General features: G+C 41.7%; 10 protein-coding genes across 10 annotated transcripts; 3 read left to right on the forward strand and 7 right to left on the reverse strand.

Annotated features, from left to right (window-relative positions):
- Window positions 1–411: 411 nt before the first annotated feature.
- LOC119082429 (histone H2B-like) lies at window positions 412–869 on the reverse strand. The gene has a single exon (XM_037191957.1). The coding sequence runs from the start codon at window positions 845–847 to the stop codon at window positions 476–478; it is 372 nt and encodes a 123-aa protein (XP_037047852.1). The 5' UTR covers window positions 848–869; the 3' UTR covers window positions 412–475.
- A 138-nt stretch (window positions 870–1,007) lies between these two features.
- Window positions 1,008–1,498, forward strand: LOC119082428 (histone H2A). Its single transcript, XM_037191956.1, has one exon. The coding sequence runs from the start codon at window positions 1,061–1,063 to the stop codon at window positions 1,433–1,435; it is 375 nt and encodes a 124-aa protein (XP_037047851.1). The 5' UTR covers window positions 1,008–1,060; the 3' UTR covers window positions 1,436–1,498.
- A 491-nt stretch (window positions 1,499–1,989) lies between these two features.
- On the reverse strand, window positions 1,990–2,422 carry LOC119082430 (histone H4). Its single transcript, XM_037191958.1, has one exon. It carries the CDS (start codon window positions 2,350–2,352, stop codon window positions 2,041–2,043), a length of 312 nt encoding a protein of 103 aa, XP_037047853.1. The 5' UTR covers window positions 2,353–2,422; the 3' UTR covers window positions 1,990–2,040.
- A 1,283-nt stretch (window positions 2,423–3,705) lies between these two features.
- Window positions 3,706–4,530, reverse strand: LOC119082422 (histone H1-like). Its single transcript, XM_037191951.1, has one exon. It carries the CDS (start codon window positions 4,330–4,332, stop codon window positions 3,790–3,792), a length of 543 nt encoding a protein of 180 aa, XP_037047846.1. The 5' UTR covers window positions 4,333–4,530; the 3' UTR covers window positions 3,706–3,789.
- Window positions 4,531–5,529: 999 nt separating this feature from the next.
- Window positions 5,530–5,987, reverse strand: LOC119082423 (histone H2B-like). Its single transcript, XM_037191952.1, has one exon. It carries the CDS (start codon window positions 5,963–5,965, stop codon window positions 5,594–5,596), a length of 372 nt encoding a protein of 123 aa, XP_037047847.1. The 5' UTR covers window positions 5,966–5,987; the 3' UTR covers window positions 5,530–5,593.
- A 138-nt stretch (window positions 5,988–6,125) lies between these two features.
- LOC119082425 (histone H2A) lies at window positions 6,126–6,616 on the forward strand. Its single transcript, XM_037191954.1, has one exon. The coding sequence runs from the start codon at window positions 6,179–6,181 to the stop codon at window positions 6,551–6,553; it is 375 nt and encodes a 124-aa protein (XP_037047849.1). The 5' UTR covers window positions 6,126–6,178; the 3' UTR covers window positions 6,554–6,616.
- A 489-nt stretch (window positions 6,617–7,105) lies between these two features.
- Window positions 7,106–7,538, reverse strand: LOC119082442 (histone H4). The gene has a single exon (XM_037191969.1). It carries the CDS (start codon window positions 7,466–7,468, stop codon window positions 7,157–7,159), a length of 312 nt encoding a protein of 103 aa, XP_037047864.1. The 5' UTR covers window positions 7,469–7,538; the 3' UTR covers window positions 7,106–7,156.
- Window positions 7,539–8,821: 1,283 nt separating this feature from the next.
- On the reverse strand, window positions 8,822–9,659 carry LOC119082438 (histone H1-like). The gene has a single exon (XM_037191966.1). It carries the CDS (start codon window positions 9,575–9,577, stop codon window positions 8,906–8,908), a length of 672 nt encoding a protein of 223 aa, XP_037047861.1. The 5' UTR covers window positions 9,578–9,659; the 3' UTR covers window positions 8,822–8,905.
- Window positions 9,660–11,069: 1,410 nt separating this feature from the next.
- LOC119082441 (histone H2B-like) lies at window positions 11,070–11,467 on the reverse strand. The gene has a single exon (XM_037191968.1). The coding sequence runs from the start codon at window positions 11,443–11,445 to the stop codon at window positions 11,074–11,076; it is 372 nt and encodes a 123-aa protein (XP_037047863.1). The 5' UTR covers window positions 11,446–11,467; the 3' UTR covers window positions 11,070–11,073.
- A 138-nt stretch (window positions 11,468–11,605) lies between these two features.
- Window positions 11,606–12,073, forward strand: LOC119082440 (histone H2A). Its single transcript, XM_037191967.1, has one exon. It carries the CDS (start codon window positions 11,659–11,661, stop codon window positions 12,031–12,033), a length of 375 nt encoding a protein of 124 aa, XP_037047862.1. The 5' UTR covers window positions 11,606–11,658; the 3' UTR covers window positions 12,034–12,073.
- The last annotated feature ends 441 nt before the right edge of the window (window positions 12,074–12,514 follow it).

Below are 12,514 nucleotides of genomic sequence, written 5' to 3' on the forward strand. Positions count from 1 at the left end.
CTTTCGATCCATGGAACAACTATTGATTCCGACATACAAAAGCACAAGCACACCAGACATTCACGAGCCAACATTTACGTGAGGTTTTGTTCGATGTTTATTAGAGCTAACGTTTTCATCATCTAGACCTGTGAGTCTGGGAAATGTTTTTTTTTTCCTGACTGGAATAATCAGTGAAATGACCACAAACAGTAATGGTATGGCATGAAATCCACGCCACTAACACATTGAATGCGAGTTACAACGCGTTCGAATTTCTTCTGCAGACAAAATTAAGACAATATTAAAAATCATGGCCAAAGCCCAATTACAGTTAGACGGAGTAGAGCCACACCCAAAGTTTCGGAGTCGGTTTTTTTTGTATTATTTTCGAATTGATTTCAATGTTTTTCGTAAATGAAATGGTGGCTCTGAAAAGAGCCGTTTGTTTTGATGTCGGAGATTTCAATGTGAAACCATTTTTTTTTAAACCAATTTACTTGGAGCTGGTGTATTTGGTGACGGCTTTTGTGCCTTCACTGACAGCGTGCTTGGCCAATTCACCAGGCAACAACAGACGAACAGCGGTTTGAATTTCCCGACTGGTGATGGTCGATCGTTTGTTGTAGTGAGCCAAACGGGATGCTTCGGCAGCAATGCGTTCGAAAATATCATTAACGAAACTGTTCATGATACTCATGGCTTTGCTCGAAATACCAGTGTCTGGATGCACTTGCTTCAACACTTTGTAGATGTAGATGGCATAAGATTCCTTACGCTTGCGTTTCTTCTTCTTGTCGCCTTTCGAAATGTTCTTTTGCGCCTTACCGGCCTTCTTGGCAGCTTTTCCGCTTGTCTTTGGTGGCATGTTTACTGAACGATACACTCAATGAAACTATATCAATACCGTCACATTCGTACCGCACTTTTATATTCACTTTTGTTCAACGAGATGGCTCCGCCCATTCATCCATATGGTTGAACGAACGTGCATATAAAGACAGTAGACGCGTACGTTCGGTATCATTCAGTCATTCAGTTTCGTGCTGTAAACAAGTAAATTAAAAAACCAATTTGAAAAATGTCTGGCCGTGGTAAAGGTGGAAAAGTTAAGGGAAAGGCAAAGTCTCGTTCGAACCGTGCCGGATTACAGTTTCCAGTCGGTCGTATTCACCGATTGTTGCGTAAAGGCAACTATGCCGAACGTGTCGGTGCTGGTGCTCCAGTTTATTTGGCAGCTGTGATGGAATATTTGGCTGCTGAAGTATTGGAATTGGCTGGTAACGCAGCCCGTGACAACAAGAAGACCAGAATCATTCCACGTCACTTACAGTTGGCCATCCGCAACGACGAAGAATTGAACAAGTTGTTGTCGGGTGTAACCATTGCCCAAGGTGGTGTTCTGCCCAACATTCAGGCAGTTTTGTTGCCGAAAAAGACCGAAAAGAAGGCTTAAGTGCCCTGTATACTGGAAACATCTCGAGTATACCCGAAAAAACGCCCTTTTAAGGGCGACCAAAAATTTAACGAAAAACAATTGAATCATTCGATAGAATAATACGAGAAAAATAGAAGCTTTTCTGTTGGTGCTGCGTTCATTTTCAGCTGCAATTTTAAAGAACAAAGCGTTTTATGATGCGCAACTCGCATGGCTTTAATCAGAAAATATCAAATTTGTTATCGTCGCCTTAAGTCAGACGCTATACTCTTTGTAACGTACACAACTTGTGAATGAAGAAAAATGGATGGGTCCCTTTGTGTTGTTTTTTTTTTTAGCCTTTTCCCTTACACAATAATTTCCCTAGCCCAATTTTGCTACTGTTGTTAACGCTCCATTAATTATAATCGAAAACAGAACTAATCTCAAGACGTACACATGCGTCACACATTCAGAAGTTTCATTCGAAATTCAATTTCATCATTAACATTATTCCTCTCAACATATAGGGTTTTGTATTATTATGTTCGAAAGTGAGTATCGAATCGTTTTTATTTATGATTTTGGCGGCCCTGAAAAGGGCCATTTTAATAAGCGCGTTGCTCTTGTTAACGCAGAATGATTTAACCTCCGAAACCGTACAATGTACGTCCCTGTCGTTTCAAGGCATAAACGACATCCATGGCTGTTACGGTCTTACGTTTAGCATGTTCCGTGTAGGTGACTGCATCTCGGATAACATTTTCCAAGAAAACTTTCAGAACACCACGGGTTTCTTCATAGATCAAACCGGAAATACGTTTGACACCACCACGACGGGCCAATCGACGAATGGCTGGCTTCGTAATACCTTGGATGTTATCACGCAAAACTTTGCGATGACGCTTGGCGCCTCCTTTTCCCAAACCTTTACCACCTTTACCGCGTCCAGTCATTTTTCAATTTTATTTTTTTATTCGAACTGTGCAACACAACGACCAAGTCGATACTGAATGTTTTGCAAGCGGTACGCACTCATTTATATACACTTCTCCCCTCCACTTGCATTTTCCGTTTTCCGGCTAAAATCTTCAATTTCCGCACAAATTTCGATTTTTCTCGATTTTCTATTTGCTGTCGACGAAATTAAGGAAAATCAAAAAGAAAATTTTTCGATTCCAGTCGACAAAGTTGGGAAAATGCAAACATTCCGTGCCATACAACGAGCTGTCAAAATGATATAAATAGAGGGGAATGTGTTGCGCTCTCCTCATTCTGTTTCTGATCGTTGACAAGCAAACAACAGCAAAAGAGAGAAAAATGGCTCGTACAAAGCAAACTGCACGTAAATCGACCGGTGGCAAAGCACCTCGTAAACAATTGGCCACCAAGGCTGCACGTAAAAGTGCACCAGCTACTGGTGGAGTTAAGAAGCCACATCGTTATCGCCCTGGTACCGTTGCATTGCGAGAAATCCGTCGCTACCAAAAGAGCACCGAATTGTTGATTCGTAAATTGCCTTTCCAACGGCTCGTTCGTGAGATCGCTCAAGATTTCAAGACCGATTTACGTTTCCAAAGTTCGGCTGTTATGGCTCTACAGGAGGCCAGCGAAGCCTATTTGGTCGGTCTGTTCGAAGACACCAATTTGTGCGCAATCCACGCCAAGCGAGTTACCATCATGCCAAAGGATATCCAATTGGCCAGACGTATTCGTGGTGAACGTGCTTAAGATGTTACATAAGTGACGACATCCCACAATCAAAATCGGTCCTTTTCAGGACCAACAAATTCATAACGAAAAACGATACGTTCATTTTCCGTATAAACAATAATACAAATTACAAACCTTTCGAGTATAGGAGATGAGAATATTGGGCAGATTTTTCAACTGTCAAAAAATACAAATTTCAATCGAACAATACCGTAGGCAGCACCGGTACATTTTTTGTTGAGGCATGTGGGAAGGTTGTATTTCGAAGCAGAGGATATCCCACAGAAAATGTGAAAAATTGGTTTTTGTTCTTTTTTAGTTTTGGTACGTAAATCAACAGAACTTGATTATGATGTTCGATAGGCAGTGATCAGTCCTAAATTAGTTCAGCATGACCAGCTTACATAAAATAATAAGATACATGGGAGCCTGTAGTGTACATCAACATGTTCAATTTCGTTAAAAGTAGCTCGAAGAATCAACGAATCAACAAAAAATTCTGATTTTATGGCGACGAGTCGTAGTGTCGCACTACTATAGTAGACGCGTTGTGTATTATTAATGGAAATGGATTGCACGTTTTCGTCAGCAATTTGGTAGCCCTAATAAGGGCTGTGTTTTTCAATGCAATCGGATCATTGCAATTTATAATTGGCGAAAATTCCCGTGTTTTAAGGAATTTACTTCTTTTTTGGTGCAGCTGCCTTCTTTGGTGCTGCTTTCTTGGCTGGAGCTGCCTTCTTGGGTTTTGGTGTTTTTGGCTTTTTAGCGGCAGCTTTCGGTTTCGTTGACTTTTCCTTTGGGGCTTTTGATGCCTTCACGGAACCAGCCTTCTTTGCTGCTTTAGCTGGTGCTGCGGCTTTCTTCTTCTTTTCAGCACTTTTGGCTGCAGGCTTCTTCTTAGCTGGAGATGCAGCTTTCTTCGCTTTCGGTTTCTTTTCACCGGTCGCTGCCTTAGCTTTCTTGGGCTTGGCAGCAGCTTTCTTCGGTGCCGATTCGGACTTTGATTTTGCAACAGTAGCAGAAAGTTTGAATGAACCAGAAGCACCCTTGCCTTTGGTTTGGATCAATTTGCCACCGGTAACGGCACTCTTCAGGTATTTCTTGATGAAAGGCGATAGTTTCTCGGCATCGATCTTGTAATTGGCTGTGATGTACTTCTTGATTGCCTGCAACGATGAACCACCACGTTCTTTCAGGCTTTTGATAGCAGCATTAACCATATCGGCTGTTGGCGGATGGGTTGGCTTCACTCGTGGTTTCTTCGATGCAGCAGAAGCAGTCTTGCTTTTCTTTGCAGCTGGAGATGAGGTAGCTGGGGAGCAGCTTCGGTCACAGCAGTGTCGGCCATTGTAAATGTTTTGTTTTTAGATTTCGGTTTGAAAGCGTTGAATGTTTGCGGTACACACGATTTGCGTATTTTTATTCGAAAAATGCGGTGGCAAATGTGGTACTGACAAAACATTAGTCCCTCACGGAAACAACATCATGCCTGTATAGCACGATACAAAACTTTGCACAAAGTAGTCCAACCGTACACGATTGTCCAAATTGTTAATTATTTTGGGGAAACCCGAGAGCCGTCCGGGATGTTGTGATGGATTCGTAATGTCGACACTCTAATCTTAATCGTGAGGTCATCCAATCGTCCAAGGTTATTCAATGTCGCATGGAAAACGAGTGCGTCGTGACAGACGTGCAATCGGAACTTCGAAAGTTAATTTTTTAATGAAGTCAAATTAATGATCAATCGGGGTCCAGCGATTGCCCACAATGATTTTAGGCAGCAATGGAGTTACATGCATCGAAAGCAGTAACAAAATCCGTATGCATTTGGCTGTGTGTGGAAAAATTTGATGGTTTTAAGGGGCACTGCAACCTCTACATTCTATGGCGCTGTCCCAACACTCTTTCCAATTTCGATTTATTTCGATTCTTTTAATTTGGGCCCTCTGTGGCAGTTGGACCTTTAGCTAGTCCTCGTTCTTCGTCAGATTCACTTTTTTACCACTTTCGATCCATGGAACAACTATTGATTCCGACATACAAAAGCACAAGCACACCAGACATTCACGAGCCAACATTTACGTGAGGTTTTGTTCGATGTTTATTAGAGCTAACGTTTTCATCATCTAGACCTGTGAGTCTGGGAAATGTTTTTTTTTTCCTGACTGGAATAATCAGTGAAATGACCACAAACAGTAATGGTATGGCATGAAATCCACGCCACTAACACATTGAATGCGAGTTACAACGCGTTCGAATTTCTTCTGCAGACAAAATTAAGACAATATTAAAAATCATGGCCAAAGCCCAATTACAGTTAGACGGAGTAGAGCCACACCCAAAGTTTCGGAGTCGGTTTTTTTGTATTATTTTCGAATTGATTTCAATGTTTTTCGTAAATGAAATGGTGGCTCTGAAAAGAGCCGTTTGTTTTGATGTCGGAGATTTCAATGTGAAACCATTTTTTTTTAAACCAATTTACTTGGAGCTGGTGTATTTGGTGACGGCTTTTGTGCCTTCACTGACAGCGTGCTTGGCCAATTCACCAGGCAACAACAGACGAACAGCGGTTTGAATTTCCCGACTGGTGATGGTCGATCGTTTGTTGTAGTGAGCCAAACGGGATGCTTCGGCAGCAATGCGTTCGAAAATATCATTAACGAAACTGTTCATGATACTCATGGCTTTGCTCGAAATACCAGTGTCTGGATGCACTTGCTTCAACACTTTGTAGATGTAGATGGCATAAGATTCCTTACGCTTGCGTTTCTTCTTCTTGTCGCCTTTCGAAATGTTCTTTTGCGCCTTACCGGCCTTCTTGGCAGCTTTTCCGCTTGTCTTTGGTGGCATGTTTACTGAACGATACACTCAATGAAACTATATCAATACCGTCACATTCGTACCGCACTTTTATATTCACTTTTGTTCAACGAGATGGCTCCGCCCATTCATCCATATGGTTGAACGAACGTGCATATAAAGACAGTAGACGCGTACGTTCGGTATCATTCAGTCATTCAGTTTCGTGCTGTAAACAAGTAAATTAAAAAACCAATTTGAAAAATGTCTGGCCGTGGTAAAGGTGGAAAAGTTAAGGGAAAGGCAAAGTCTCGTTCGAACCGTGCCGGATTACAGTTTCCAGTCGGTCGTATTCACCGATTGTTGCGTAAAGGCAACTATGCCGAACGTGTCGGTGCTGGTGCTCCAGTTTATTTGGCAGCTGTGATGGAATATTTGGCTGCTGAAGTATTGGAATTGGCTGGTAACGCAGCCCGTGACAACAAGAAGACCAGAATCATTCCACGTCACTTACAGTTGGCCATCCGCAACGACGAAGAATTGAACAAGTTGTTGTCGGGTGTAACCATTGCCCAAGGTGGTGTTCTGCCCAACATTCAGGCAGTTTTGTTGCCGAAAAAGACCGAAAAGAAGGCTTAAGTGCCCTGTATACTGGAAACATCTCGAGTATACCCGAAAAAACGCCCTTTTAAGGGCGACCAAAAATTTAACGAAAAACAATTGAATCATTCGATAGAATAATACGAGAAAAATAGAAGCTTTTCTGTTGGTGCTGCGTTCATTTTCAGCTGCAATTTTAAAGAACAAAGCGTTTTATGATGCGCAACTCGCATGGCTTTAATCAGAAAATATCAAATTTGTTATCGTCGCCTTAAGTCAGACGCTATACTCTTTGTAACGTACACAACTTGTGAATGAAGAAAAATGGATGGGTCCCTTTGTGTTGTTTTTTTTTAGCCTTTTCCCTTACACAATAATTTCCCTAGCCCAATTTTGCTACTGTTGTTAACGCTCCATTAATTATAATCGAAAACAGAACTAATCTCAAGACGTACACATGCGTCACACATTCAGAAGTTTCATTCGAAATTCAATTTCATCATTAACATTATTCCTCTCAACATATAGGGTTTTGTATTATTATGTTCGAAAGTGAGTATCGAATCGTTTTTATTTATGATTTTGGCGGCCCTGAAAAGGGCCATTTTAATAAGCGCGTTGCTCTTGTTAACGCAGAATGATTTAACCTCCGAAACCGTACAATGTACGTCCCTGTCGTTTCAAGGCATAAACGACATCCATGGCTGTTACGGTCTTACGTTTAGCATGTTCCGTGTAGGTGACTGCATCTCGGATAACATTTTCCAAGAAAACTTTCAGAACACCACGGGTTTCTTCATAGATCAAACCGGAAATACGTTTGACACCACCACGACGGGCCAATCGACGAATGGCTGGCTTCGTAATACCTTGGATGTTATCACGCAAAACTTTGCGATGACGCTTGGCGCCTCCTTTTCCCAAACCTTTACCACCTTTACCGCGTCCAGTCATTTTTCAATTTTATTTTTTTATTCGAACTGTGCAACACAACGACCAAGTCGATACTGAATGTTTTGCAAGCGGTACGCACTCATTTATATACACTTCTCCCCTCCACTTGCATTTTCCGTTTTCCGGCTAAAATCTTCAATTTCCGCACAAATTTCGATTTTTCTCGATTTTCTATTTGCTGTCGACGAAATTAAGGAAAATCAAAAAGAAAATTTTCCGATTCCAGTCGACAAAGTTGGGAAAATGCAAACATTCCGTGCCATACAACGAGCTGTCAAAATGATATAAATAGAGGGGAATGTGTTGCGCTCTCCTCATTCTGTTTCTGATCGTTGACAAGCAAACAACAGCAAAAGAGAGAAAAATGGCTCGTACAAAGCAAACTGCACGTAAATCGACCGGTGGCAAAGCACCTCGTAAACAATTGGCCACCAAGGCTGCACGTAAAAGTGCACCAGCTACTGGTGGAGTTAAGAAGCCACATCGTTATCGCCCTGGTACCGTTGCATTGCGAGAAATCCGTCGCTACCAAAAGAGCACCGAATTGTTGATTCGTAAATTGCCTTTCCAACGGCTCGTTCGTGAGATCGCTCAAGATTTCAAGACCGATTTACGTTTCCAAAGTTCGGCTGTTATGGCTCTACAGGAGGCCAGCGAAGCCTATTTGGTCGGTCTGTTCGAAGACACCAATTTGTGCGCAATCCACGCCAAGCGAGTTACCATCATGCCAAAGGATATCCAATTGGCCAGACGTATTCGTGGTGAACGTGCTTAAGATGTTACATAAGTGACGACATCCCACAATCAAAATCGGTCCTTTTCAGGACCAACAAATTCATAACGAAAAACGATACGTTCATTTTCCGTATAAACAATAATACAAATTACAAACCTTTCGAGTATAGGAGATGAGAATATTGGGCAGATTTTTCAACTGTCAAAAAATACAAATTTCAATCGAACAATACCGTAGGCAGCACCGGTACATTTTTTGTTGAGGCATGTGGGAAGGTTGTATTTCGAAGCAGAGGATATCCCACAGAAAATGTGAAAAATTGGTTTTTGTTCTTTTTTAGTTTTGGTACGTAAATCAACAGAACTTGATTATGATGTTCGATAGGCAGTGATCAGTCCTAAATTAGTTCAGCATGACCAGCTTACATAAAATAATAAGATACATGGGAGCCTGTAGTGTACATCAACATGTTCAATTTCGTTAAAAGTAGCTCGAAGAATCAACGAATCAACAAAAAATTCTGATTTTATGGCGACGAGTCGTAGTGTCGCACTACTATAGTAGACGCGTTGTGTATTATTAATGGAAATGGATTGCACGTTTTCGTCAGCAATTTGGTAGCCCTAATAAGGGCTGTGTTTTTCAATGCAATCGGATCATTGCAATTTATAATTGGCGAAAATTCCCGTGTTTTAAGGAATTTACTTCTTTTTTGGTGCAGCTGCCTTCTTTGGTGCTGCTTTCTTGGCTGGAGCTGCCTTCTTGGGTTTTGGTGTTTTTGGCTTTTTAGCGGCAGCTTTCGGTTTCGTTGACTTTTCCTTTGGGGCTTTTGGTGCCTTCACGGAACCAGCCTTCTTTGCTGCTTTAGCTGGTGCTGCGGCTTTCTTCTTCTTTTCAGCACTTTTGGCTGCAGGCTTCTTCTTAGCTGGAGATGCAGCTTTCTTCGCTTTCGGTTTCTTTTCACCGGTCGCTGCCTTAGCTTTCTTGGGCTTGGCAGCAGCTTTCTTCGGTGCCGATTCGGACTTTGATTTTGCAACAGTAGCAGAAAGTTTGAATGAACCAGAAGCACCCTTGCCTTTGGTTTGGATCAATTTGCCACCGGTAACGGCACTCTTCAGGTATTTCTTGATGAAAGGCGATAGTTTCTCGGCATCGATCTTGTAATTGGCTGTGATGTACTTCTTGATTGCCTGCAACGATGAACCACCACGTTCTTTCAGGCTTTTGATAGCAGCATTAACCATATCGGCTGTTGGCGGATGGGTTGGCTTCACTCGTGGTTTCTTCGATGCAGCAGAAGCAGTCTTGCTTTTCTTTGCAGCTGGAGATGAGGTAGCTGGGGGAGCAGCTTCGGTCACAGCAGTGTCGGCCATTGTAAATGTTTTGTTTTTAGATTTCGGTTTGAAAGCGTTGAATGTTTGCGGTACACACGATTTGCGTATTTTTATTCGAAAAATGCGGTGCAAATGTGGTACTGACAAAACATTAGTCCCTCACGGAAACAACATCATGCCTGTATAGCACGATACAAAACTTTGCACAAAGTAGTCCAACCGTACACGATTGTCCAAATTGTTAATTATTTTGGGGAAACCCGAGAGCCGTCCGGGATGTTGTGATGGATTCGTAATGTCGACACTCTAATCTTAATCGTGAGGTCATTCAATCGTCCAAGGTTATTCAATGTCGCATGGAAAACGAGTGCGTCGTGACAGACGTGCAATCGGAACTTCGAAAGTTAATTTTTTAATGAAGTCAAATTAATGATCAATCGGGGTCCAGCGATTGCCCACAATGATTTTAGGCAGCAATGGAGTTACATGCATCGAAAGCAGTAACAAAATCCGTATGCATTTGGCTGTGTGTGGAAAAATTTGATGGTTTTAAGGGGCACTGCAACCTCTACATTCCATGGCGCTGTCCGCACACTCTTTCCAATTTCGATTTATTTCGATTCTTTTAATTTGGGCCCTCTGTGGCAGTTGGACCTTTAGCTAGTCCTCGTTCTTCGTCAGATTCACTTTTTTACCACTTTCGATCCATGGAACAACTATTGATTCCGACATACAAAGGCACAAGCACACCAGACATTCACGAGCCAACATTTACGAGTGGTTTTGTTCGATGTTTATTAGAGCTAACCTTTTCATCATCTAGACCTGTGAGTCTGGGAAATGTTTTTTTTTTCCTGACTGGAATAATCAGTGAAATGACCACAAACAGTAATGGTATGGCATGAAATCCACGCCACTAACACATTGAATGCGAGTTACAACGCGTTCGAATTTCTTCTGCAGACATCATTGTTTACTAACCCATTGACTGATTGACGCAAACAACAGACCGTTATTTTAACTCGGTTGGTGATGGACAAAAAATTTTATGTTCCAGAAAAGACAGTCAACGTTCGCCTTTAGGATCTTCCTTTAAAAGTGGAAAAAGTCGGTTTTCTTGACTGCCCCATATATGTCAACATCTGTACAGAAATAGCGACTGAAAGTGGACGGACCACACACAGCTCAAATTTATTTCTATTAACGAATTGTGGATGGGCGACATTGCATTTTGTTTGTTTGTCTTCTACTTAATGATTGCTAGCAGATTTCATAAAGAGACTGTCTAAATCTAATCAAGCCTAAAGCTCAGCGACCACTCTCAATTATTTAGAACAATATTAAAAATCATGGCCAAAGCCCAATTACAGTTAGACGGAGTAGAGCCACACCCAAAGTTTCGGAGTCGGTTTTTTTTGTATTATTTTCGAATTGATTTCAAATGTTTTTCGTAAATGAAATGGTGGCTCTGAAAAGAGCCGTTTGTTTTGATGTCGGAGATTTCAATGTGAAACCATTTTTTTTTTAAAACCAATTTACTTGGAGCTGGTGTATTTGGTGACGGCTTTTGTGCCTTCACTGACAGCGTGCTTGGCCAATTCACCAGGCAACAACAGACGAACAGCGGTTTGAATTTCCCGACTGGTGATGGTCGATCGTTTGTTGTAGTGAGCCAAACGGGATGCTTCGGCAGCAATGCGTTCGAAAATATCATTAACGAAACTGTTCATGATACTCATGGCTTTGCTCGAAATACCAGTGTCTGGATGCACTTGCTTCAACACTTTGTAGATGTAGATGGCATAAGATTCCTTACGCTTGCGTTTCTTCTTCTTGTCGCCTTTCGAAATGTTCTTTTGCGCCTTACCGGCCTTCTTGGCAGCTTTTCCGCTTGTCTTTGGTGGCATGTTTACTGAACGATACACTCAATGAAACTATATCAATACCGTCACATTCGTACCGCACTTTTATATTCACTTTTGTTCAACGAGATGGCTCCGCCCATTCATCCATATGGTTGAACGAACGTGCATATAAAGACAGTAGACGCGTACGTTCGGTATCATTCAGTCATTCAGTTTCGTGCTGTAAACAAGTAAATTAAAAAACCAATTTGAAAAATGTCTGGCCGTGGTAAAGGTGGAAAAGTTAAGGGAAAGGCAAAGTCTCGTTCGAACCGTGCCGGATTACAGTTTCCAGTCGGTCGTATTCACCGATTGTTGCGTAAAGGCAACTATGCCGAACGTGTCGGTGCTGGTGCTCCAGTTTATTTGGCAGCTGTGATGGAATATTTGGCTGCTGAAGTATTGGAATTGGCTGGTAACGCAGCCCGTGACAACAAGAAGACCAGAATCATTCCACGTCACTTACAGTTGGCCATCCGCAACGACGAAGAATTGAACAAGTTGTTGTCGGGTGTAACCATTGCCCAAGGTGGTGTTCTGCCCAACATTCAGGCAGTTTTGTTGCCGAAAAAGACCGAAAAGAAGGCTTAAGTGCCCTGTATACTGGAAACATCTCGAGTATACCCGAAAAAAACGCCCTTTTAAGGGCGACCAAAAATTTAACGAAAAACAATTGAATCATTCGATAGAATAATACGAGAAAAATAGAAGCTTTTCTGTTGGTGCTGCGTTCATTTTCAGCTGCAATTTTAAAGAACAAAGCGTTTTATGATGCGCAACTCGCATGGCTTTAATCAGAAAATATCAAATTTGTTATCGTCGCCTTAAGTCAGACGCTATACTCTTTGTAACGTACACAACTTGTGAATGAAGAAAAATGGATGGGTCCCTTTGTGTTGTTTTTTTTTAGCCTTTTCCCTTACACAATAATTTCCCTAGCCCAATTTTGCTACTGTTGTTAACGCTCCATTAATTATAATCGAAACAGAACTAATCTCAAGACGTACACATGCGTCACACATTCAGAAGTTTCATTCGAAATTCAATTTCATCATTAACATTATTCCTCTCA

The sequence above is a fragment of the Bradysia coprophila genome, unplaced genomic scaffold (assembly GCF_014529535.1).
Source record: "Bradysia coprophila strain Holo2 unplaced genomic scaffold, BU_Bcop_v1 contig_418, whole genome shotgun sequence".
In the NCBI taxonomy this organism is placed as follows: domain Eukaryota; kingdom Metazoa; phylum Arthropoda; class Insecta; order Diptera; family Sciaridae; genus Bradysia; species Bradysia coprophila.